The sequence below is a fragment of the Rousettus aegyptiacus genome, unplaced genomic scaffold, assembly GCF_014176215.1.
Source record: "Rousettus aegyptiacus isolate mRouAeg1 unplaced genomic scaffold, mRouAeg1.p scaffold_m13_p_13, whole genome shotgun sequence".
Taxonomy (NCBI): Eukaryota; Metazoa; Chordata; class Mammalia; order Chiroptera; family Pteropodidae; genus Rousettus; species Rousettus aegyptiacus.
In genome coordinates, this window is record NW_023416288.1 from 13,506,535 (window position 1) to 13,533,685 (window position 27,151).

Below are 27,151 nucleotides of genomic sequence, written 5' to 3' on the forward strand. Positions count from 1 at the left end.
GCGCGTCTCGGCGCCGCGGCCGCGTGACGCGTTTTCAAATCTTCAACCGCCGCAGTCCACTCGTTTGTGCTTTTCCTCTTCCTCCTCCGCGCCTTGAAGCTGGGTCCGGCCCTGGAAACGCAGCAGGAGGAAGCGCTGTGTCTACGGCGTGGGTGTAATAGTCCGCGAAAGGGGAGAAGCAACTGGCCCGTCTACGGGCCTCGAGGAACCGTGTTTTCTCGACCGTCTGGCGCGACACCCTCCCTGGACCCAGCATGTAGGTGTCGGGCGGCTGCCATGAACTCCGGGGCTATGAGGATCCACAGCAAAGGACATTTCCAGGGTATGAAGTCCCTCCTCTGCTTTCAGTCTCTTTAATCATTACCTCTCCCGTGATTCCATCGTTGTCTCCAGAGTTCTTTCGGGTTCTTGCTTCCCCCCCCCCCCCCCCCCCGGCTCTGCGTCCTTCTCTGTGGCCTGAGGATGGCTTGATTCAGAGTTTTGCCTCAAAAAGGGACGAATCTCTGCCCGGCCTCTCGCGCTCTTCACGCTCCTGCGGCCCCCAAATTCCTGGTGGTGCAGTTGATTGTAAAACTAGAAAACAGTGTGCAGACCCGAGAATTCTTTGGGGCTCCCACAGATGCTTCGACTCGGCTTAGGCTCTTTGAGCCTGCAGCTGGATCCTCAAAAGCAGATGTGCTCGTGGCTTTTAGCTTCACGATTAAATTGGGTGATTGTGGGTAGATTTTTGGTCTTATTCTTTTGCGTTCTCATAAAGAGAAAGTATTTGTATTTTAAACATACCATTGCTGTTTTTAACATTATAAACAAACAAACAAAAGCAAACTTCCATCTCCATTAACTTTATTTGGTAAAACATTCCAACGTCTAAGCTTTCCTTTTCTTAATCTGTATATTATGTGTGTGTGTGTGTGTGTATCTACAAATATATACACACACATAATCTTCAACTTATGAACGAATTGTGTTCTCAGTTCATTTTCAAAGCAATTGTTTGGATCTCAGATCTCGTCAAAGGAAATGATGAAATAAGTGGTGATTTGGTTCTTCAAATGGAAATTTTAGTTCTTAATATACAGACAAACTATATGGAACTAATCCTTGAGCAGGAACCTTTGAGGCCTACTAGGTCATTCTGAATAATATACATTTCTCGCATCGCTAAGTGTTTAGCATTTTAAGCACAATTTCTGAATGTTCAGCAGAATGGCTAATGCTCATCATACCCTGTAGAGTTTACACCCTAAAGAGGAAAATCTTTTCAATAAGATTTCATATACACAAAGCATAAACTTCTGAATGTTCAACTGTAAATTCAACTATTGACTGAAAAATAGTTGTTTTACAGTATAGTATCTTAAAATATATAGGGAATTTACCATTATCCTAAGTGGTACTACAAAGAAATACACTAAAATCCTAATGACTTAAGTTGATGGAATAAAGATTTCCCCCTCTGTGATATCATTGTATAAAGAAATACTTTTACATTAGTAAAAATTTTCTATCTGCAGAAAACATGATGTAATTCTAAATTTTTTAAACAATAGGTGGAATCCAAGTCAAAAATGAAAAAAACAGACCATCTTTGAAATGTCTGAAAACTGATAACAAACCAGAAAAATCCAAATTAAAGCCACTTTGGGGAAAAGTATTTTACATTGACTTACCTTCTGTCACCATATCTGAAAAACTGCAAAAGGACATTAAGGATCTAGGAGGGGTAAGTCAAAACCATAAACTGAAAAAAGGAACAATTTGTAACTAGTACTTTCTAGAATATGTAATCATTTAAATTTTTATGTTGGAAAACTTATAACCATGCAAGCACTAAGCTTAAAATTTTGCCAGATGTATATCATTAATGAAAAACTCTCTTTTAACCTTTTGTAGCCTGACAGAACTTTCAGATTTCTGTGATTATCAATTAGTTTAGTGTAAAGTTGACAAAGTGTGAGAAGTGAGACTCCCTTGTCCTGGTGGAACTGCTAATTGCCTTCTCATTGTAATGTTGGGATATCTTGCAGATAGCAGGAACTCCATTATGATTATTGGGGAGCTACATAAATTTGTATGGATTAGGATAATAATAAAAATGTTATTTACAGAACATGGGAAACCTAAAAGTTAAAATTGCTCTTGAGTAGTAGTCTCAACAGAAAACTTGTCATTGAGAGAACAAGTTTGGATTAAGAATATGGAAAACTTGCTCCTTTCCTACCTTATACATTGAGTAAATGATTAGGAAATTAGAAAATTCAGGTAAAATTCTAAGATTTTCTTAGGATGAAGGTTAATATTAAGTAAATTTTAGCGAGTAAGGTTAAGAGTTTATTCCCTCATTCTTGTTTAAAAGGTTTCTGCTGCACTTTAAATTTGTCAAGGTTAACAACTTTGAGTAATTTGAACAGATCCTGTCATTCCTAGCATAGAAATTTGCAGAACATATAACAGGTTTCTTGGAATTGTTTATTGTTGTGATAGTATATTTATCTTTGAAAAGCTATTCTACTTTTTTTGCTATTTGTTTTCTTAAAACATTGTCATATATTTGTCATAATAGTAGCATGTATCATAATGACCATATGACTGCATTCCAAAAGGTTGTATTTTATATACCTGCCACTATATTGACTGTACCACCTACAGACTTCTTCATTTTAGAAATGAGGTATTTATAGATCCAGAGAAGTTACATGAATGGCCCAGGGTAGGATTAGCCTCCTAATTCCTAGACTAATATGCTACTGCACCATTCTGTTTCTCTAGCAAATAATGGCTACAAAGAAATTATCTAATACAGTTTCATAGCTTTCTTGAATATAATAACCCACTAACCCTTCTGATCTGAATCAATGATTTTAGATTTGTGTTTTTAGCATTGGAATCCTTCAAACAAAATCATATTTAGGAGTCTAATGTGTAAAGCTATTGAAAAGGGAACTGCTCGAACTCAAATAGCAGTATAGAAGCTAGTGCAGAGACTCCTTGTAATGCCCCTGTTTGATCTCTGTTCTCATCCCCACATCAGTTCCTGAGGCACTTGCAAGAAACAAATTTTGAATTAACTTAGGCATTAGATAATGGAGACTTTTAATTTTATAAATACTTCAAATTTTTACCCTAAAATTGAAGTAGACCAATGAAATAAGGGGATATTAAGAGGATAAGTTTCAGAATTTTTCCCCAAGCTGTTGATTTTCAACTGAATTTGATCTATTAATCCTTAATTTCTCTTTTTTAAAAAAATTTTATTCAAATTCTGATCTCCGCCCACACTCTTTCCAGTATTCTGTAATGTCCTGATTTCTGTCCCTAGACCTTACCATTTCTATCACTAAGAACACTTTATGAAGATCTCCTAGTGAACTATAAAGGAACTTTGACCTCTAGACACTAAGAGTTTTAAGATTCAACTTTAACAAGTACTTAGTTGAATAGATATTCCTTAAAAGGATTATGCTTATTAATTTTTAGTGTTACTTAGGCCCTTTATCCTTTTGTAATTTCTCTTGCTTCAGATTATTACATTATTGTCCTTTTTTTAGTTGTCCTCTTTATGCATTTGTTTTCTCTAGTATTAATGAAAACATCTAAATACCCCATTTATCTGGAGAGTGCACTTCTGACATATTCAACCATTGAGAGCATAGCAGTGAAGTCTGACATAATGGGGAAATACCTTTGATTGTGACAAGGAAAATAGCTGTTACAGAACCATCTTTAAAAAGACGTGGAACCAACTGCATTTAGGTCCATGGCTAAACAGTTTGGGCTAAAATAAGGCACTTGGAAAAGAATAGAGATACAAGGACAGATACCTTGCCATATCATGACCTTAAAGACATTGTTTAATGTTCATTATGACTTTGAGTAATCAGAAAATAACAATAGCTAATAGATTGAAAACTATGATAAAACTAAGTCAACAGTACAGAGCATGGTATTAAGTGTTTGGTATATTCAAAAATAAATGTGATACCCATTCTGCTCTCAGCTAGGTAGAGATGGCATGGGTACAGTTGATTTTAATACAACATAGAATGTCAAAAAGAGAGAATACTTCCAACTGAGAAATCATGCAGGCTGTTGTACAAGCACAATTTGAACTCAGCTTTGAAGAATAATGATAATTTAGGCATGAGGAAGTTCATTCAAAAATTATTCCCCAGGCGTCTCCCATATGTCAGCATTATTTTATATGCTGGGGATACAAAAATAAGAGGTAGTCTAGTCCTCTAGGAATTCATAGTCTGTGGGAACATCACACACCTAAATAATTTACAGTGTAGTATTGTCAATGCTTTACCAGAAATTATGTAGAAATTTTTATTATAATACAGAGATAGAAATGATTAACTCTGCCTTTATGAATCATTGGATATAGCAAAGATAAAGTTTGAATTGAGGGAGTGGTTTCATAGTATAATGGTTAGGACGTCTGCTTTACACACAGAAAGTTCTAGGTTCGCACCCCAGGTGGAACCATGGACCAAACCCTGGGTGTGCCAGGAGTGCGTGACCCCCCTTCCATCTGCCCTGCCTTGCCTTTAGAGATCCAGAGATCCAGTTCTTAAAAAGGGAAAGAGCAACATCCCTAGGTCAGGAGTGGAAGTTGGGGGCAGGAGGGGACAGATTAAAGAAGATGGGGGAAAAATAGTTTGAGCTGAGTCTTGAAAGCCTAGTAGGAGTATATTAGGCAGAATGGACAAACTGAGTAGAGCAAAGAGCATATTAAAAATGTGATTTTTTTTTTAAGCAACTGCTAATATTACAATATCATGAGCTTGGGATTTAGATGGGGGAAATGACAAGAAACAATGTTATATTGGGGCCAAATTGTAAACAATATTTTATTCACTACTAAAGCTATAGGAAATGGAAAACCAAAGGAAATATGTTGTACCAGCATATGGGCAAACATATAGACCAATGCAATAGAATAGAGAGCCCAAAATTAACTCAAATATATATAGACAATTGATTTCAGCAGGGGCGTCAAGACCATTCATTCATTGAAAGGACAATCTTTTCAACAACTAATGCTAGGAAAACTGGATATCTACATGCAAAAGAATGAAGTCGTATCCTTACTCTGCTAAAATAAATTAAAAATGGATCAAGATCTAATCATAAGACCTAAAACTCTTAGAAGAATGTATAGTGGAAAATCTTTATGACATTGGATTTGACATTGATTCCTTGTATATGACACCAAAAGCACAGGCAACAAATGAAAAACTAGATGCATTGGACTTCATAAAAATGAAAAGGTTTCGTGTATCAAAGAACACCTTATCAAGAGGGTGAAAAGACAACCCTCAGAAAGGGAGAAAAAAGTATTTGCAAATCACATACCTGATGAGGGATTAGTGTCCAGAATTTATAAACTACTACAACTCAACAACAAAAAATAACCTGATTAAAAAATGAGCAAAGGACTTGAATGGACTTTTCTCCAAAGATTACAAATGGGCAATAAGCACACGAAAAGTTGGTGAACATCACTCATCATTAGGGGAATACAAACGAAAACCACATAAGATATCATCTCACATCTGTTAGGATAGTCGCTATCAAAAAAGTGTTGGCAAGAATATGGGGAAACAAACCCTTTTGATAGGATTGAAAAATGGTGCAACTACTCTGATAAACACTACAATGGTTCCTCAAAAAAATTAAAAATAGAATTACCATAGATCAAGCAATTTTGCTTCTGGGTATATACCTAAAATGATTGAAAGCAGAGTCTTAAAGAGATATTTGTACACTCATGTTCATAGCAACATAATTCACAATAGCCAAAAGGTGGAAGCAACCCAGATGTTATCAACAAACGAATGGATAAACAACATGTATATACATGCAATGGAGTATCATTCAGCCTTGAAAAGAAATGAAATTTTGACCCATGCTCTAATATGAGTGAACTTTGAAAACATTGTGCTAAGTGAAATAAACCAGGCACAAAATGACAAATAGAGGATTCCACTTATATGAGCTACCTAGAATAGTCAAATTCATAGAAACAAAGTAAAATGGATATTAAAAGGGATTGGGGGGAGGGGAGAATAGGGAGTTATTATTCAATGTGTACAGAGTCTCAGCTTGGAATGCTGAAAAAGTTCTGGAAATGAATAGTGGTGATGGTTGCACAATATTGTGAATGTGTTTTGGTACTGATTGTACACCTAAAAATGTTTAAAATGATAAATTTTATGTTATATATGTTTTATCACAATTTTAAAATCATGTAGGAGATTGGGCTTCTCTTGAAAAATTGGATCCTGTGGCAGTGCTAGGGCCACACATCTATGAAAATGAAGAAAGTATTTAATATGTAAATTGTTTATATTTCTGCTGGCCCATGTAGGTATTTGAGTTTGTAATCCATGGAATAAATAAATGTGGATACTTAATTTACTACTTAATGAAAGTGTTCAGAGAAAAAGGAAGCAGTGATTTGCATTTAACCAAGGTGGGGATGGGGGACACTGGTCTTAGCAGATCTGCTTAATGCTTAGATGAAGTTAACTCATCTGTTACTTTCTTTCATTTCTTTTATTATCCCCATTTATATTTTGAGATCCTGTAGAAATTAGAGCTATTTAGAATATTTTAGAAGTCCTTGGTTTATGCAAATAGGTACTGATTTATTTCTACTTAGTAGTTTAATTTTGTGCCCCTTGGGTGGGAGTGACCTTCGACCTTCGACCTTCGATAATATTGACTTTGCTACATGTATTTATAAATTCAGGCACTTAAGTAGTGGTTTTCAAACATTTTAGTGGGGAAATTCTCTTATACTCCTAATAGTCTTATACTCCTAAGGGTTAGGGTTTCCTCCTTGTCTTTAGTTTGTCCTATGGAAAGATTAATATTATAACTTTATAATTTTGAACTGTATTGTCCAAAACAGTAGCCAGTCTCATATAGTTATTTAAATTTAAGTTAATTTAAATTTAAAATAACTTAAATTTAAAATTCAATTGCTTGGTCACATTAATTATGTTTTAAGTACTCAGTAGCTGCATGTGGCAAGTTGCTTCATTTCCATCATTGCAGTAAGTTCGACTGGGCAGTACTGCTCTAGAGCATGGACTTGAATCAGAATATCTGTGTTCAAATTCTATCACTTACTACTGGTGTAACCTTAAGTCACTTCTCTGATTTTCTACTCCACAAAATGTGGTTAATGGTATCATGGAGTTGTTGTGTGGATTAAATTATTTAGAATATATAAAGTACTTAAAAATAGTATCTGGAATATGGTGTCATGTTGTGATTGGAACTCCTATAGTACTTTCTTAGAGCTCTAGATTCAGAAGACTTCAGTATAAAAACTACCAATTTACAAAATATTAAACGCATCAAATTGGTATTTTAATCTGTGCTTAGCATATGCAACAGTATATGGTTTATATGACTTAAAAATACTTTTGTTTTCCTTTAGCGGGTTGAAGAATTTCTCAGCAAAGATATTAGTTATCTTGTTTCAAATAAAAAGGAAGCTAAATTTGCACAAACCTTTGGACGAATTTCTCCTGTACCCAGTCCAGAATCTGCGTATACTGCAGAAACCACTTCACCTCACCCCAGCCATGATGGAAGTTCATTTAAGTCTCCAGATTCAGTAAGTCTCTTAAATATGCTTTGAGACTTATCAGAAAGGCTGTAGCTTGAGGATCTCATGATTTTCCAGAGCAAGCTGGCAGCAGAATTCACTAATGTAGAACAATATTTACAGCGTGTGGCTTTCTGTCCTTTATAATGTTGCTTACTTATAGAAAGGTGATTTTTCTCCTAATAGTACTTATGTGGTTATGCTCTTATTCCTAAAATATACCCTTGCATTTAGGGATGGTTTTTATTTTTTAGAGTAATTTACAACTAAAAAGTAACGGTGGATCATTATTTTAAAGAAGAAATGAAAACCTTTTGTTTGTTTCAGAGCAGGGATTAGCAAACTATGGACACAGGCCAAATCCAGCCTGCTACCTGTTTTTTACAGCCTACAAGCTAAGCATGGTTTTTACATTTTCAAATGGTTGGAGAAAAATTAATATTTTGTGGCAAGTGGAAATTATTTGAAATTCAATTTTATTGTCTGTAAATAAAGTTTTATTGGCACATAGCCATACCCATTTGTTTATGTAACTGGTTGCTTTCCTGCCGTAAAGGCAGAATTGGATAGTTGCAATAGACTATATGGCCCACAGAGCCTAAAACGTGTACTATCTGGCCCTTTATAATTTGCCAACCGCTGTTCTAGAATTACTGACATCACAACCCTACCACTCCATTGCCAATAAGTTGGGAGATACAGTGAAGGATAAATTAAACTGACAAGTGTGGAGAGGAAGAGATTAAAAAAAAAAGTTTACCTCAGATTGAAAATTATCATTTTTATCTACTGAAGCCATTTGGAAAGCAGAAAAAATAGGGAGAAACAGAAGAAATGAGTTACATAAGAGATGTCACTTGAAAAAATAGACGAATACATAGAAGAAAAAAGTCAAGGAGAGGAGACCAAGGAAGGCTTATCCATTCTTTCAGTTACTGTTTTATTGGAGGAATGAGATTATATACCGGTGACTAGTTACAAATTAATTGTTGCTTATAGCATTTCAATTGCTTTTGCTAGTATTTTATTTTAAAAAGTGAAATACCATGTAAATAAGTATATACAGTATTCACATTCTTAGATCCTCAGTTTAATGGGGAACTAAAATGTAAACCTACTATACAGACAATAGACAATTTCAGAGGAACCTAGCTATTTTATTTTTCATGTTGAATAGAATTTACTATAGAACTGACCTTCGATGTCATTCAATTGCAGTTAGTTGCTTCACCCAGAAAAGACAAACTTTTCAATAGCTCTTACTACAAAGACCCTAAGAAGACCACTTTTTACCATACATTTATTTTGGCAGTAGCCATTAAAACTTGTACAAATAAAATTTATTTTAAATTTCATATTTATGTTAAAATGTGTCTTTTTATTTAGCTATTTTTTTAACCTTTTTAAGTGAGGCATTATAAGTTTATGTTTGATTGTTCTCTGGTCTTTTATAGGTATGTTTGAGCAGAGGAAAATTATTAGTCGAAAAAGCTATCAAGGACCATGTAAGTAGGAACTTTAAAAATTCATAGTGTATATTCTGTTATTAAAAACTCAAGTAGAAAATAGGGATGTTCTTGAAACCTTTTTTTCCTCATTTGTAGTAGGAAAAGTCTTAAGTATCAGCATGTTTCTCATTTTATGAAGAACAGAATCTACTTTTCATGAAGAAACATCTCCATCTTATGGCCTTTTAAAATATTACTGGAGACTTCTGAAGCTTGTGGCATTTTTATATTTTCAAATGGAGTAATTTATTGAAGCTTAACTATTAAGACTACAGTGCACACTAATTGTAAATAATATGGGAATATTTTAAGCAGGATGGATTTTAGAATTTCCGAAAGAAAAACCTGACGTCCTCATTGCTATTGTTGTCCTCATTACTATATGGCCTGTTCTCAATAACCACCTCAGTGACATTAAACTCCAAATTATTTTTAAATTAAGCTCATTTAAAATAGTAATTTTTTAGAAAAACTATCAATCCTTTTTTTTTTTTTTGGCAGGATTTTATTCCTTCAAATAGTATATTATCAAATGCCTTATCATGGGGAGTGAAAATTCTTCATATTGATGGTAAGGATTTTATCCTTGTTTTTTGACAATATTTCTTGTAAGTATTCATCTCATTCCCTTGGTTCCAGACTTTACTTGAGAGATACTTATAATGGTAATTCTTTCATATAAATTTAATACAATTGAAAGAAAATAACAGTGTTTTACTCCAAAGGTAAAAATGCTAATCTTAAACCCTTTTTTCTTTTAATAAAGACATTAGATACTACATTGAACAAAAGAAAAAAGAATTGTATTTACTCAAGAAATCAAGCACTTCTATAAGAGATGTGGTATGTTATTTTCCTTAATTTACAATTAAAGTGATCAATCTGTTTTTGTTTACATATCTGTAGATTTTTTTTACCAAGTAGTAAACATTATTGCCAGAATATATTAGGGGTAAGCTTGTGTACTGTATGAATGTTTCTGCTATTTGAATAAATTATGTATTGTTTAACTTCAGAATTTCCTCACAAGGTAAAAATTGGTCTTGGGATGGCATCACAGTTTTGTTTTTTTCCTTCTTTGGTTACCGCTGCTGTTAATAGATAATGTTGTTTATTCTGAAGGAAAACACCACAATTTTCCTATTACATGAGAAGATTTTAATAAAAATAATATATTCCTTTGGGGAACACGAATAGGAAATATACTTTTCAACTGCTCTAGATGGTAGAATAGCAAAATATTTTTGTATGACTATCTGGCCTTACCTCAAAATATTTGTTAAACAAGTACATTGGACATTGCACTCTGTTAGACCTAATGTTCCCATATTTTCAGTCTCTTCCCTTTTTATTAGTTTCCTCTTTGAAACCTCTACATGTAATCAATCATCTTCTGTCTTTTAAAACAGATATAATAAAACCTCCATCTTTTCACATCCCTACCTACCTACCTACCTACCATCCAATCTTTATATAATCCAAACTTCTCAAAGTTCCTTTTGTACTTTCCATTCACTCTTCAGCCTATAAGGTATAAAACTACTGACCAATTTCCAAAAACACTTTTTATAACCAGTCATTGGTTCTCTCAGCTATTGTCCATTTCCTCCTTGAACTTAACCTATTTTCTTCTGGAACTTATCTCAGCTTCCTCATGGTTTTCATATCTCTGAGCATTCTTTTGTGGTCTAATTTTTTCTTCACTCAATCCTTAAATTACTATACTCTAAAAAGAAAATAAATGTTATAGAAGAGTATATATCAAGATAAGAAGGTATGAGTAAGATGTTTTGGAAATTTTCTCTTTTAATAAAACTTGAATATTGAGTGGGAGAATGACAAGAAATGAAGCTGGAAAAATTAACGCGTTCAGGTAGTATAAAGAAGACTATACACTGTATAAAAGAGTTAGAGTTTATCTTAAAAGATTTGGAAAATTATTGAGATCATTAATAGGAGGGTAACTGGTTGCATAGGCATTTGGAAAGCTCTTCTGGTTGCCAATATAGAACATTTGCTGGTGAGACCGACTCTCTTCAACACAATTTTCATTAAGAAACATTTTACATCGTGACTATGCTGTATATGCATGTTATATAAAAAGATTCATAAAATCTTTGTGAACATTACATGTTTAATAAATTATCATGTAAGGTATGGACAATTTGCAGAAAACAGCAGATAATTAATTCACTTAATATTTAAATAAAATGGCTAATACTTTATAAATAAGTAAATGCTGTCTTTATAAGTAAAAAAAAATTCAAATGACTGTTTCCAAATTTTTGCAAAATGCTGAGTGGCGAGTCCTTTATTGAAATATGCTGACTATGATATTGGACTTTACAATTGTTTGGATTACATATAGAAATAAATGTATGAAAATTTAAACCCTAAAGGACATTTATGGACTCTAAATACACACACATATCAAGTCTGTTTATACACCCAGGTATGTAAGTACATATCTGAAACAAAAGTTTCATGAAACAATACTTAACCCTTAATGTGATTAATACCAGTATTTTTATAGTATTCTCTTTATTTAAAAAAAATCCCAATCACAACTCTCTAAATTGATTTTACAGCATGTTAATAGGTGACAGTCCAAAGTTCAAAAGTATTCTGGGATTTTATGTCAGTAATCAGGAGAAATGTTGATGTCTTAGGCTTCTTTAAGGTAGTAACAGAAGGAGTAGGGAAGACTAGAAAGATACTTTTTTAGCACTTTCAATGCCTGACCACTGCCTTGAATCTAATATAAGCTCCATGAGGGTTTTCAGAACATGTCTTTTCTCTTTCAACACTGGATTTTGTTAACACACGTAACCCAGTATTGAACAAATACTATATTCATTATTCATTCAGTATTCAATAAATACTCAGTGCCAATCGTGTGCCAGCCATTAGGAAAACAATAAAAAGCTGTGATAAATAGCCATGAAAAAAAGATATTTTCTCCCTAAACAAAAAGGATAGGAATACTAAATAACTGTATAATCCAGGATATATAATTAGTCAACTTGATTCCAATACTTAAAACTTTTTTTATGTGTGAAAAAAAAATGTTTCTGTAATACTTCTGTAAAACTTTTTAATGAAGATGCATTTCTGGGTCTCAAATGAATATGTATAAATTGTGTGTACACTAATACATGTAAACATATATTAATTACATTTTATAAATACTCTTGTTTGTAAGTTGGATAAATGTATTTTGCTCTACTACTTAAAGTGCTTTGAGTTTTTCATCAGTTTACCTGAAACTTACTTTCTTGAGGATTTTTTGCATATTATGTGCACGAGGAATATTGGTTGTCTTTCTCTTTTGGTGTCTTTAGTTTTAGTGTCAGGGTAAAGCTGCCCTCATAAAATGCTGGGATGTATTTCCACTTCTGTTTTCTAGACCAGTTTTTGTAGAATCGGTTTTATAAATTCTCATATGTTTGGTAGGATTTACCAGTGAGGTTCTCTGGGTCTGGAATTTTCTGGATTATTTAAAAGCAAGTTTTTTCAATGACTTCTCATAGGTTTACTCCATCCGAGAATGTCTTTATTTCAGCACCATACAGGTGTTCTACAATTGTGTTTTGGCTTCCATGGATTCTGATGGGAAATCTTTAGTCATTTGAATTATTCTTTTTATGTAATGTGTCATTTTTCTCTGTGCCGTCAAGATTTTTTCTTTATCTTTGGTTTTCAGCAGTTTGATTGTGATAGGCCAAGGCATGGTTTACTTTGAGATTATTCTGTTTGCTGTTCACTGAGCTTCTTGAATTGATAAATTATGTTTGGGAAATTTTGGCTATTTTGTTTAAAAATTATTTTCTTCACCGTTCTCTCTCTCTCTACAACTCCAGTAACACTAATATCATACCTTTTTATATTAAGGAATGTGGGGTACCTGTTGGTTCCCTGAGGTTCTTTTCATCTTTTTCAATCTTTTTTTTCCTTCCGTTCACTTAATTGAAGCTTTTTATTCATCTTCAAGTTCACTGGCACTTCACTGTGTGAAGCGAAATACAACAACTTCTGTACTTCAGATCATGTATTTTTCAGTTATACAATTTCTATTTGGTTCTCTATTATGGTTTTTTTTTTTTTTTTTCTGCTGAGAACTTCTATCTTTCCATTCATTTTAAGTATGTTTACCTTTAAAGTCTTTTTTTTTTTTTTATTTCCAACATTGGGAACATCGTAGTGTTGGAAACTAATTGTCTTTTTCTCTCAAGAAGTGATCATGTTTTCTTAGTTCTTAATATGTCAAATAAGTTTTGACTGTGTAATAAACATTGTAAATGTTATATTGTATAGTCTCGATCTGTTATAATACTCTGGAGAATGCTGATTTTGTTGCTATCATGTTTTTAGCAGGCAATCTTCCAGTTTTGTTCAAACTCAGTTCTATCTCAATATCTGTAGGTGGCAGTTCTAACCTGTTTCAGTTTTCAAAGACTTGTATACAGCTTTCTGTTTGTTCTGCACATGCATCACTTACAGGTTAGTCCAAGATTTGGGCACTGTTTTGAATCTTAGCTCCATTTTCAAAGCCCTGAATATGCCGCTTTGGGTCTGTCCTTAGCATATGCAACTTAGAGTTAAGCCTGGTACTTATGCGGGTTTATACAGGGAATAGCTTTTTACTCCGTAGTTTCCTGTACACTTTCCAGTCAGTCAGCAATGGGACTTTTTCTAGTTTCTCTGATCAGAAAGTAGGGGTTTCTCAATTTTAACTGCCTATGGCACTGTTACAACTGCAGTTTCATAATTGGGGCCCACCCTCAGGGAAAAACTGTGGGAGAAAAGAAAGAAGTAATACAGGGATTCTCTCTGAACTCTTTTGACTGCAAATACCTCTTTCCTTGTTTTTTTTTTTCTATCTAGAAATATAGGGTTTATATAAGAGTTTTAGCCACTAGCTCCTCCATTGCTGCCAGTTCCATGACTAGATCCATCCTGAATGCAACATTGCAAGAGAAATGCTGGCAGTAGGGAGAATGGGAAGTTTACCCCTTAAAAGTGGCCTCTCCAAGTTTTTACTTTTTCACACAATATGCCTGCTTTTGTTTACTTTTTAGTCTACAGGTAGTTGCTTATGGATTTCTGTCCAGAGTTTTTAGTTGTAATCAGTGGGAATAATTGACCATATAGTATGTATTCCATCTTGATTGGAATTGACAGACCATAATGCATTTTTCAATAATTCCATTGTTCAGTTCATTACAAAGGTTTTGCTGAATAAGTGCATAAAAATAACTTATATGACTATTTTTAGATTAGTTCATTAACTGTACTTTTTCTTTATTGATTGATTTCTTTCTATAAAGACAAAAACAATTTAGCTAGAATTCATGGTACTAGTTAGGTATATTGTGAAAGAGATCTTGTATCACTAAATTCCATTCCCCTTGGATAAGATCTTTAATTCTTGAATGATCATTTCTTTTATATCGTCGGGTAAGTTAATTTTTAAAAGCAAGTTTTTCTCTTTTTCCCCACAAAACTTCAATAATCAGCTTTCTTTAATATAATTTTCCTGTATGTTTTTTTTATCTTGAGGACATTGAGCACAACTGCAATTAATATTTTATTTTCAGTGTACTTTCAAACCCAGTATTCTCATATCTATTTATTTTTAGGGGAAAAGAGTAGGCATTGGCATACAGAAAACAAGAAGTAAGTATTTCGATATTCTTAAATATGTTTATTTACTTTAGAAAATAGACCGTACCATATAAAAATATTGAAAATCATGTAAACAACCCTTTAAATGACTTATTCAGTATTTCCTCTCCTTTTTAAAAAACATGGGCCCTGTGACAATCTGGTGAAGCCTATGGACCCCTTCTCAGAATAATATTTTTTAAAACATTTTAAAGAAATTATTAGACTACTAAAAAAATCAATTATATTGAAATTCAGGTATCAGAATATTTTTAATAATGAAATAATTATATTATTACACATTAAAATCAAATTCTAACAGTTTCTAATTACTACTATAATTTCGAAGTGATGAACACAAATGATACTTTGAAATATCTGTAATAATTAATATGGTATGAAAATACCTGTTTCAGTTGGTGTCAAAATTATAGGCACTGGTGATACTGTGATCCTGTTGCTTATATGCATAATTGAAGGAAATGTTTAATTTAGAGGTTAATAAAAGTAGAGTTGGACTTTTTTTCTGTTTCAGCTCTTAATCCTCCTGGATTTTATTCATAGACCCTTTGAAGGATCCATTTAGTTTTAATACTCTTAGACTATAGACAGTGAGTTATTTTGGAATGGGACGATACTGTAAAATAGCTCACCTGAGGCTTAAAACTTCTAATTGAAATGAAGTGAATAATGGATCCATGGTTGGGTTTTTTTTTTTAGCCAGAGTAGTTTTGCTTAAAAAAAAAAATTGTTAGATGTGTATCTAATATTATGTTTTATATGTTCTCAAGCAGGTAGACTCAAAAAGCCTTTTGTAAAAGTGGAAGATATGAACCAGTAAGTATCCATGTTTAATCTCTATGCTTTAAATACAATATTAAAAAAATAACTAAGGTATTTCCATTAATACTTTGAAGTCCCTTTGTGTTCGATTTATATTATACTAATTGACATGTGGCACAAGTTACAGAAGTAACATTAATTTGTGTTCAAGGACTAATTAACTCTGCTGTTTTATGAGATGATCTTAATGAAGATTAAAATATAAGTAAATTAATTTGGCATGGGAGAATCAGATTATTTTCTCTTGACTTTCCAGTTATTCATTCAGATGTATGATTCTCTTTGGCACTCACCGAGATGTTGAATGCCTCTTTTTTGAAATGTGTTGCCATGGAGGAAAAAGATTCAATTCAAAATTAGGCCTAGAGAAAGCACCAATAAATGGAAAGACAGCCCATGTTCATGGATTTGAAAACGTTGTATTGTTAAGATGTCTATAGTACCTAGAGTGAGCTGCAGATTCATTGCAATCCCTATCAAAATCCCAATGGCTTTTTTTGCAGAAAAAGAAAAATCCATCCTAAAACTCATATGGAATCTCACATGACCCTAAACACCCAAAACAGCCTTGTAAAGGAAGACCAAAGTTAGAGGACTATACATTGTTTTTTCAAAACTTATTACAAAGCTACAGTCATCAAAACAGTTTGGTACAGACATAAAGACAGATATATAGACCAGCAGGATAGAATAAAGAGCTCTGAAATCGATCTTTGCATGTATGGTCAAAAGATTGTTGACAAGGATGCCAAGATCATTCAGTGGGGAAAGGACAGTTTTTTCCACAAATGGTATTTGGAAAATTGGATATCCTCAAGTAAAAGAATGAAGTTAAGCCTTAATTTTATACCACAGATAAACTTAATTCAGAATGGACTGAAGACCTAAAACTATAAAATTCCGGGGGAAAAAATAGGGGGAAAGCTTTATGATATTCATTGGATTTGGCATTGATTTAATAAATATGACACCAAAATCACAAGTAACAAAAGATAAAAGGAATTGGACTATATCAAAATTATAAATTTCCATTCACCAAAGGCCACAACAGAGCAAAGGCAACCCATGAAATGGAAGAAGATATATGTAAATCATGTATCTAACAAAGTGTTATATAATATGTAGAAGTCAACAACAGAAGAAAATCAAATGACTTGATTAAAAAATGGGCAAAGGACCTTTCTCCAAAGATAAGCAGATTGCTAACATACATATGAAAGATGTTCAGTATCACTAATCATCAGAGAAATGCAAGTCAGTACTGCATAGGATACTATCACCTCACAACCATTCAGATAGCAACTTAAAAAAAAAAAGTGTTGGTGAGGATGTGGAGAAATTGAAACTCTTGTGCATTGTTGAGATTGTAAAATGGTGCATTCCCTATGGAAAACAGTGTGGAGGGTCCTCAGAAAATTAGAACTACCACATGATCTAGCAATTCCACTTCTGGGTATATATCCAATATAATTAATTGAAAGCAGGATCTCGAAGAGATAAATGCACATATATGTCCATAGCAGCACTATTCACAATAGCTGAGAGGCAGAAGCAACCCAAATGTTAACAGATGAATGGATAATGCGATACATAGAATGGAATATTCAACCTTAAAAAGGAATGAAATTCTGACACATGCTACAACATAGATGAACTTTTTGAGGATATTATGTTAAGTAAAACAAGAGGGGAAAAGACTACATAATTCCCTTAATTAGGTACCTAGAGTCGTTAAGTTCTTGAAGACAAAAAGTTGAATGGTTGTTGTCAGAAGCTGACAGGAAAGAGAGAATGGACAATTGTTTAATGAATAATAGAGTTTCAATTTTACAAGATGAGAAGAGTCTGGAGATGGATGGTGTTAACGGTTGGAAAACATTGTGAATGTACTTAATGTAACAGAACTGTACACTTAAAAATGGTTAGGAGTAAATTTTAGGTGTGTTTTACCACAATTTAAAAATTATGTTAAAAAAAAGTTAGGTCTAGAATTGGAAAAGGAAGCCTGACTGATTTCTATTATTTCAAATTCCAGATGAATTATTTTTGAAATATGACGTCAACATGTTTTCTTTCATCATAAAGAATTTCATGTATTTTTCTTTTTATTCTTTCAGACTTTATAGACCATTTTATCTTCAGCTGACCAATATGCCTTTTATAAATTATTCTATTCAGAAGCCCTCCAGTCCATTTGATGCAGATAAGCCATCTAGCATCCAAAAGCAGACTCAGATTAAACTAAGGTGGGTTTAACCTTCAAGTAATTTTTTATCATTTTAAACATTAAAATTATTTAATGCCATGGAGTGTGTGCATGTGCGTGTGTGTGTGTTTGCGATCACTATTATGGTTTCCCCCTGTACATTTTTATTGCCCCTTTGCTAGATGTGAAGTCCAAATCTCTCAAATGTGTCACAATTAGACATTTATAGATTGGAGCGGCGGGCTCAAAAATATTTTCAAATAATGAAAATGTGTTGTTTTTCTTAAGTGATCTGAAACATTTCCAGAATAATTATATTCTTAGTTTACTTTTCAATTGTTTAAAAAATATATGGTTAAAAGTATTTGTTGATATAAATCTCTGTGCAGATTATAGCAGATTCTGTTTGATAGGAGAAGCCTATAAATTTTTAAATTATTCATATATATTCAGCAGTTAATTCATATATTTCCATCAGGATCCAAACAGATGGCGATAAATGTGGAATCCCCGTTCAACTCCAGTTGAAAGAGAAGAAAAAAAAAGGATATTGTGAATGTTGCTTGCAAAAATATGAAGATCTTGAAACCGTAAATGTGATTTTATATTTTGGGGGTTGATATTTCTAAAACTATGAATAAATATCTGATTGTGGTTTACAACTTGATAAATTATTAAGTGATAAGTATTTCTTCTTGATAGAATTATATGAAATTTTAAGAACCCAATGAGGAAGTATATATTGAAAAAATCAATTTTATTTATTCAACAAATAGTCATTGTGCCTCTACTGTGTACAAATCACTGCTCTGAGCTAATAGCATTGAACAGAGAGACCAATTTCCTACCCTTCTGAAGATTACATTCCATGGAGGGGGAGAAGAGAGATGTAACCATAGGATAAAAGAATAAGGAAGTATATAGAGAAAATGTTGAATCAGTGCTATGAGAAAATATAAAGCAGGAATTGGGGATGTTGCTATTTATTTAGGCTAAATAAGGATACCTAACTGAGCAGATGATATTTAAGTAGAGGTCTGGGAGAAGTAAGAGGGCAACAGGACTTGTGAATATTGAAATAAATAATGCAAAAGTGCTAAATTAAACTGATTGATGAGAATCAACCAACAGATGATAGTAGCCTAGACTAAGCCATGGTAGAAATTATGTGACGTGGTCAGACTATGGGTATATTTTAAAAGTGGGACCAAGAGAATTTGCCAGTGGATTGCATGTTGAGGATGAGAGAATACAAGTCAAGGATGACCAATATTTCAGGCCTGAGCAATTAAAAAACTACTGGAGGGATGAGAAGACAGTGGAGACAATTCTTTTAAGTAGCAGAAAGAGAAATAGAATAGTTGTAAGGTTATATCAGGCAAAGAAAAAGTTAAAGATTCAAACTATTATTTTAAACTGATTTAAAAAATAAAAAATAAAAGCAAGAGCTTTGGATCCAGGCTGCCCAGGTATGAATCCTGGCTTTCTTGTTTATGTGATTTTGGACAGTGTTTAACACTGTGATTATTAAATGTTAGCTGTTATAATTTGAATTGTTAATTTTTATAATGGTAGATGGATTTGTTTTGGTACTTGGTTTTGGTAGAAGATGGTGGAAAAGTTAACAAGATAGAATAATTTTAAATATCTGATTTATTAACTACTTCTCTAAACTGGAGTTTGTTTTATTACCCAAAATATATTAGTGCTTTGTGTCATTTTGTTTTGTTTATTTAATAAAGAGAAAAATACAATTTAAAATTATTTTTAATCAGAAGCTAAACTATCAGAAATATTTCCCTTCCTTAAAATCATTTAGAAAATTTAAATTATAGATTGGTCCTTAAATTTTATTTTGCTTTTGTTGCAGTAGCATAATCCGGAATAGATGCTTTCCTTAATATCAGTTGCTATTCTAATTTGATGCTCAGAAAATGTTGGCGCTATAAAAAAAAAAAGAAAACCTTGGTCACTGGTTGCCACAAGGAATGAAAATTAGTGAAAGTAGTTTTGGGAATTGATACTTTAAAATTTTTTTTTATGTTTTTTTGCATATGTGCTATTTAGTGTCTAATGAAGAAAATAATTTGTTTTTTGAATCTTAGATTTCACGGTGATTCAGTTTTACCTGTATCAAGGCATTCATTTAACAAATTTGATTATTAGATATTAACAAGGCAGACGTATTCCGTACCCTTATACATCTTATGGTCTGGCAGAGAAGATAGATATAAAACATGTATTTGCAAGTGGGATGAGTGTCACAAAAGGAAGTATAAAGTGCAATGGTAATAAATAATGAGAGTACTTAACGAGAATGAGAGTCACAAAAGACTCAGCTGAGAAAGTGACATTTAAATCATCACAGGATAAGAACTAGGTGGAGGTAATGGGGAACTACACAAAAGTTGAAGGTTGTTTTTATTAATTTATTTCTGTTAATTATTTTTGCTCCCCAGAGCATGAATAAGCTGAATCTGAACTTATAGAGTTAATGTTTCTTTTTAAATTTTAATAGTTTTTCATTTATTTAACATTACTGGACATATGTAACTTGTACGTGATAAATTTTGCAAGCTAAGGAAAGAATACACATATATTCCAGAATCCAGTCAACCCTTAAACAACATGGGTTTGAATTGTGCGAGTCCACTTGTAGACAGATTCCCCCCCCACCCCAATAAATATACTGGAAAAAATTCTGGAGATTTTACTGCTGTGAAGCAATTGCATTAGTTGTATTAGGCTAACGTGAAGCAATGAAATTGTTGCTTTGTTATCAATGCATGAATTTTTATACCTGTAAATATGAATTTTTCACGTTTTTTCATCTTTGATTTATACTGTCGATAATACATATAACATCTACAATGTTTTATATCATGAAATATTGATGTTGGTACTGACAGATGATTCATCTTGAAACAGATGACAGATGTACAATACTGTTAATTTTCTTTTGATTTCTGGTAACTTTAGCTTATTGTAAAAATACAGTATATAATATACAAAATATGTGTGAATTGACTGTTATCGATAAGACTTCTGGTCAACAATAGGCTATTAGTATTTGAGGAGTCAAAGTTGTACACAGACGGGGGTTTCGTGCCCCTAACTACCAAGTTATTCAAGGGTCAGCTGTGCTGTGTCTTTTGTGAGAACTGGAGATTTTAGTTTTTAGAAATACAATCAGATCATCAAAAGTTAAAATTATATGAAACTGGGGAAACAGAACTGAGGTTCTTCCATGATCATCTTGGTATATGGACTTTTAGATATAATTCCCTGATCAGCCAATAAATAATAAAGTTAGCCTGGAGATTGTACCTATTCAGAAGGAACTTTGTACCTGTGAGTTTTATTCCAATACACTGAACTTATTTATTTTTGTTCTTGACCACTCTTAAGATTGAGAATAACTTCTCTGTCCTTTCCATTGTAAGCATGGCCAGTTGAGATCATTTATTTGCTCCTTTGAAAAGTGTTCCTTTACAGCATTTTGTTTGTTTAATCTACATTATAGGTTCTTGTTTTCAATTCTTGTATTAAATTATAACCTTTCGCTCATTGAATATTTTATAAGCCCTACCTTAGTGATAGTTTTATAAGGATAAAATAAAGTAGTAAAGGGAAAAGTGTTTTCAAAAATATTTGCACACTCTAAATGTTAAATGTTAGTGTTATTTTCCTCCATTTTTATCTTCATTTTCTGATATAGCTCATTTGATTTCAGTTCGTTGAAACCACAAATTAGTACTCTACTTTTTTCATTGAAAAACGGAAGACTGAAAACTAAAGTACGGTTAACCCTTGAACAAACAGGTTTGAACTGTGTGGGTTTGCTTACATGTGGATTTTTTTCAGTAAATACCTGTACTGTTTTTGATCAGAGGTTGGGAGTCCATGGATGTGGAAGGCCAAGTGTATGTATTGATCTGTGTCATTTTATTTAGGGAACTTAAGCATTCTCAGATTTTGGTATCTGAGGTGGGGTCCTGGAACCAATATTCTGTGGATACTGAGGGACAATTGGTATGGTTAAGTTTTGGGGGAATCAAAAAGTTACACGATTTTTTCAGCCGCGGGGTGTTGGTGGCCCAACTCCTGCATTCAAGGGTCAACTGTAGTTTTAGTTTTTACTTTTATTTTACTTCTTAACATCCTTTGAAGTTCTAGTAAAAAGACATTTCTTTAGAGTAGTTACTAGAAACCTAATTTTAAGGATCTTGTAAATAATAGAAAATCTGAACTAAAAGGTTATTTGTTGGTTTAAAATATCATTTTATGATTCATTTTTTTTTTTTTTGTAGCATCTTTTAACTGAGCAACACAAGAACTTTGCACAGAGTAATCACTATCAAGTTGTTGATGATATCATATCAAAGTTAGTTTTTGACTTTGTGGAATATGAAAAGGAAGTGCCTAAGAAAAAAAGGTAAGCTATCAACCTAAGTTTTAAATTTTACTAGACTATTAAACTATTAAACTCAAAATAAATCCAAAATTTCTTCTTTGTAAAGGAATATATATTTTGAGGATGTAAAGAACTGATTATTTCTTTCCTCTTTCCCTTCTCCACTACCGAAAGTGCTAACCTTAGATTTTAAGGTCGTCTTCTTAATATTATAATCTAAAAGAAGAGTTGGCAAACTTTTTTTCTATGGAGAACCAGATAGTAATATTTTAGGCTTTGTGAACCGTAAGATGTCTGTCGCAGTTACTCAGCTTTGCCATTGTACAATGAAAGCAGCACAGACAGTATGTAAAATGAATGAGATTGGCTGTGTTCCAATGAAACCTTATTTAGAAAAATAGATAGCAAACTAGATTTGGCCCATGTGCTATATGGTTTGTCAACCCTGGTCTAGAACCATGAAGTTTACCATCAACTTGGACTAAAATAGCTAGAATTTTTAGTTAATATTAAGTTTTAAGGAGCATTCCTCATTTACCTCTATTAAGTCTTTATACTTTTACTAAATATTTCTGCTTAAACTCGACTTGCCTATATATTTACTACAGGTTCTAACAGGACTTCTGAATGTAAATGCAGTGCTGCTTAGTATACAATGACTGCACATCAACAGAATGATCCTGGTTAGATTATTCCCATAAACCTAAAATAAAAAATGTTTTTCATATGGATATACCCTGGGAACTGGCAATAACTCAGTATGTTATTCAGTCCTTTTTGTCTATTTTAGACTACTCTTAAGGCATAAAGAAGATTAGAAAATATGATACTAAATTACAGCTTCTGAAAATTAACTAGAAAGTTTTTTTGACTATATTTAGGTAGATAGTTCCTAAACTTCATATTTCTATAACATTCAGAATTGTCATTCAAGACTAATTTAAAATACAATTTAGAGAGGAGGCATATTTCCAAATATTAAAATTATATGGGCTACTGTAAGATGCGGAATTCCTTAAAAACACAATCTGCAGCAAAATTCTAACTAGTAATGTATAATTTGGTTTATTCCTTAAAATTATCTGTTATATGCACAGTTTTAATCTCTGGGCAAGTCACTTGAACATCTCTAGACTAAAAGAGCAGTGTTGGACAAGTGTTTTTACATCTTTTTATCCTCTATTTGTTCCAGAGGACTCTTAAGTGAAAGTACATATGTAAAATAAATGTAAAAGGAACCATTCTGGTTTTTAAGGGAGAGGCGGAATTCTGTATTTCTCTGTTGTCTATGGCATGTATAACATAAAACAATCAGTAAGCTGGTTAAGTTTCTTCCTCTTTAGGATTGTCTAATACAAACTAGCATCCCAAGGATATCAAGAGGCTCCATGAAAAAGAGGGTTTCAGTTCAAATGTGTGTGTGAAACTTAAGGATTAGTAATTTGTCATCTTTATAAGTATAAAGATACCAAGTTTCTGGCTCAGTATGATACTAGATATCTTATACTTAACTATAAACAAATAAATAGATAAATAAATAACTGCCTCTGTCTCAGGTTTCCCAATAAATACTCATTTTCCACATTGTTAACTAAAATGAAGAGATAACATTAATGTAAATCAAAGCATAAAATTATGAAATTTTTCAGGATAATGAAAAAATTACAGAGACTTAAATCTCTTTCTATCATCTTTCTTGGACTTAAATGATTAAAATAATTTTGAACACCAAATTCAAGATACTGGTTATCTCTAGAGGGAAGGAGGAAGAAGAATGGATGAGAAGAGAAGGGTACACTAGAGCTTTCAGCTATATCTAAAGTTTTATTACTTTTAAAACATCTAAAGTAAAATTGTCTGAATGTTAAGATTTCTGTATTTTTGTAAGGTCTAAGTTAAATAAGTTTTGTAGATAGTTTTAAGATTTTTACTAATTTTTAACTACTCAGAAATGTTTGATAGCAATTTTATTTTATTTTTTTCTTTTCCTCCTGTAAAGAATAAAATACAGCATTGGGTCCCTGTCTCCTGTTACTGCAAATGTTCTGAAAAAACCTGAACCAAAAGAAAAACTAGAATTGCAACTTATTTCTCAGAAAGACTTTAAGGAAGATATACAGGTGATCAAGCAGAGTTTTCTATATAAAGAAACCCAGGAACCTGAACAAAAGCTTGTGTTTATTTCAGAACACATCGCCCACCCTTCAGTTGAATTGAGAGAACTTGATGAGAAAACAACTAATAAATGTTTCCTGTTAAATCCAGCTGAAAATGACATAAAACAAAATTTTACACGTTTACCTTCGGATAAAAATGAAAAGGGATGCATTCTTGATGTTTCTGAACATAAATTAATTACAAATGAAAATGACTTGGAAGAACTAAGGGTAGATCACTGTCCATGTAGGCTACAGACATCTATGCAAGTTTCTGATTTCAGTATGGATAATCGTGCATCTCAACCAAAACAAAAGTCAAATACTGTGGTTTTTTCAGCAAAGAATCAGAAGGAAAAGGACCTTCATTCAGTATTTGGTCATGTTTCTGGTCAGTCAGCATTAAACAGTTCACAGGAGCTAACATTTCAGGCAATGAGTCCATCCCGAAGTTGTCCAGAAGACCCCAATGAATGTGACATCAAGAATACAGATAATTCACCTTGTAAGATTCATCGGAAAGTGAAAATATTATTAGGAAGAAGTAAAAAAAATCTGGAACCAAGTGTGGAATTAGATGAGAAAAGAACTGAATGTCTTATTACACAAGAGGAAAGCAGAATTTGTAGTTCACCAGTACAGTCTCTACTGGACTTATTTCAGACTAGTGAAGAGAAGTCAGAATTTTTGGGTTTTACAAGCTACAGTGAAAACAGTAGTATATGTGATATTTTAGGTATTTGGGAAGAGGAAAATTCAAATCTCTTGTCAATGTTTTTCTCTTCCCCTTCAACTTCTACATTTACTGGCTTTTAGACTTAAGAAATAATTTTCAGAAGTGACAAATATTGAAATTTATATAAATATGTAGAAAATTCTTGTTTGTTTTTTTGCCAATTTTGTTTACAGAACCAAATGTAAATGTTAACAATAAAGGTTATGTTTGCATTTTTCTACATAGTAGAAAAATTGTAGAATAAACTGACTTGTTTTACATTTCATGTTCATAATTGTTTTCTAATTATTACAAGTTTGCTTTTTGACACTGAAGACTAATTTCAAGTGAAATTTCAGGAATATCCAAATTTAGCGTTATCAATTTGGGTATTCTGGTCATATCTATTGTCTATCAAAACATTTCTCTGATAGCATAACAAGTATTGCTTTTAAAAATCTAAATTTCATGGCAAAAGGAAAATAATTATTTCTTTTGGGGTCCTGCAAATCATTATTACCAGAAACATTTACACTTTAGGGTGACCTAGTTGGACTATGCCAGTATGTTGACACTGAGGGGTTAGGTTATTTGTAAGGATAAATAGAAGCCAGGCTACCATACGGAGTAAAATAATTTTTCTACTGTTCTTAATTATTACCTTTAAAAATAATTTCTTTCAAAAATAGCTCTACCCTCTAATCTGGTGTCAGGAAATGAAAGAGGAAGTGTAGCATTCAACAGTAGAAGTTTTGAAACAGGTGAGGATTGCCTTTGGTCAGGCACTTGGTGATTGAATAATTTAGAGAAAATTCAAACGTAAGAAAAATTTCAACCAGGTTATGGAGGCATTTGCCTTTGAGTATGTTCTTACAAGAGTAAGATGTTTACAACTAATTTTCACAATAAAAATTGGTGCCATTGAATATTAAATGAATGCATTGTCACTATAAATTGATTGATTACCAGTCTTAATTTTTTGAAATCCTGGATGATGCCCAATATATTAGTTCATATGTCTTGATGTATGTATTCTTTTGACCATTTGGACAATATCAGTAAGAAATACTTTTCAATGGCTTCATTGTTCATACCAGTAGAGGATCACTGAAATATCCTTTACAGTGCATACATGCAAACCTTGTTTTCATTGTAAATTATTACTGTAGCATTTTCCATCACAAATGCATGTGTGTATATGTTAATCTATGTCAGGTTTTATAGACAGCTGTCTAAAAACATGAAACTTGGAAAATTTATAGAAGGTTTTTTTCCTTTCAGTATTACCTATCTGTATTCCCCAGAATTTCCCAAATAATTTAAAAGGTATTTAAACTTGTTCTGTGATCTATGGACTTTAGAGTGGTGGTCTCTTCAATTTGCAGTTGCACTGTTTGCCCCCACAATTGTTTGGAGTCAATGTGCCTTAGTTGTACATAAGGAGAATAAGGTTCAAATTGAACCCCTCCAGTAGTTAGAAGTTGTTAAACTTTATTTTGAGACTATTTTTGAACATTAGACTTAAAATATCCTCATCACTCCATCTTCCCAGATCTTCATGAGTATTCCACTTAAAAAAAAAAAAAATTTCAGTTCATTTGGAACAATGCTATAAATGGTAGCAAGACCCCTACCACATTGTGTGTGAGTTGTGCTATGCAGATGGGCACCCAGCCAAAGGGAGGGAGAGCAGGTAGAAATCCAACCCACAACCAGCAGATAGCCTGCCCTGGCAATGAGGTTGAAATCAGCAGTAGGAATACTTTTCCCTGATTTTTACCAAGGAAAGGCCATCTGGCCAAGGTGCCTTGGGGGTTGTGTATCCAGAGAGGGTGTTTTCTTGTTTGTTTGTTTTTTATTTCTCTGACAGCACTTAATCGTTTGGCTTCCAGATTTGTTTACAAAAGGACATTTTAATGTAGCAAGTCACCTCCAGAAGTAAATGTCTTCAAAGATCCCCAGCAGGGTAGATAGAAATTCTTGGTTTGCTTGATAGAAAGTGACGTGCCTTGCTGAAAGTG

The 27,151-nt window shown here is 32.8% G+C and overlaps 1 protein-coding gene across 3 annotated transcripts; it reads left to right on the forward strand.

The window, feature by feature from the left end:
• The first annotated feature begins 21 nt into the window (after window positions 1-21).
• Window positions 22-25,416, forward strand: DBF4 (DBF4 zinc finger). 3 transcript variants are annotated; one of them, XM_016148000.2, is made up of 13 exons: window positions 22-322; window positions 1,551-1,723; window positions 7,454-7,633; window positions 9,079-9,129; window positions 9,634-9,703; window positions 9,899-9,975; window positions 14,772-14,808; window positions 15,588-15,633; window positions 16,143-16,229; window positions 17,754-17,885; window positions 18,324-18,435; window positions 22,156-22,280; window positions 24,259-25,416. In XM_016148000.2, the coding sequence occupies exons 1-13, from the start codon at window positions 277-279 to the stop codon at window positions 25,229-25,231; spliced, it is 2,109 nt and encodes a 702-aa protein (XP_016003486.2). In that variant the 5' UTR covers window positions 22-276; the 3' UTR covers window positions 25,232-25,416. The 3 variants fall into 3 exon arrangements, with proteins under 3 accessions (XP_016003486.2, XP_016003484.2, XP_016003485.2); XM_016147998.2 differs by lacking the exon at window positions 16,143-16,229 and having other exon boundaries at window positions 23-322; window positions 17,757-17,885; XM_016147999.2 differs by lacking the exon at window positions 16,143-16,229 and having other exon boundaries at window positions 23-322; window positions 15,591-15,633; window positions 17,757-17,885.
• Window positions 25,417-27,151: the final 1,735 nt, after the last annotated feature.

What these genes read in the sequence shown, in the direction of transcription:
- DBF4 (XM_016148000.2), top strand. Translation starts at nt 277, where the DNA reads ATGAACTCCGGGGCTATGAGGATCCACAGCAAAGGACATTTCCAGG. An exon ending in GCACTTCTATAAGAGATGTG is followed by an intron (nt 9,976 to 14,771) that starts GTATGTTATTTT and finishes ATTTATTTTTAG; the next exon opens with GGGAAAAGAGTAGGCATTGG. An exon ending in AATATGAAGATCTTGAAACC is followed by an intron (nt 18,436 to 22,155) that starts GTAAATGTGATT and finishes TTTTTTTTGTAG; the next exon opens with CATCTTTTAACTGAGCAACA.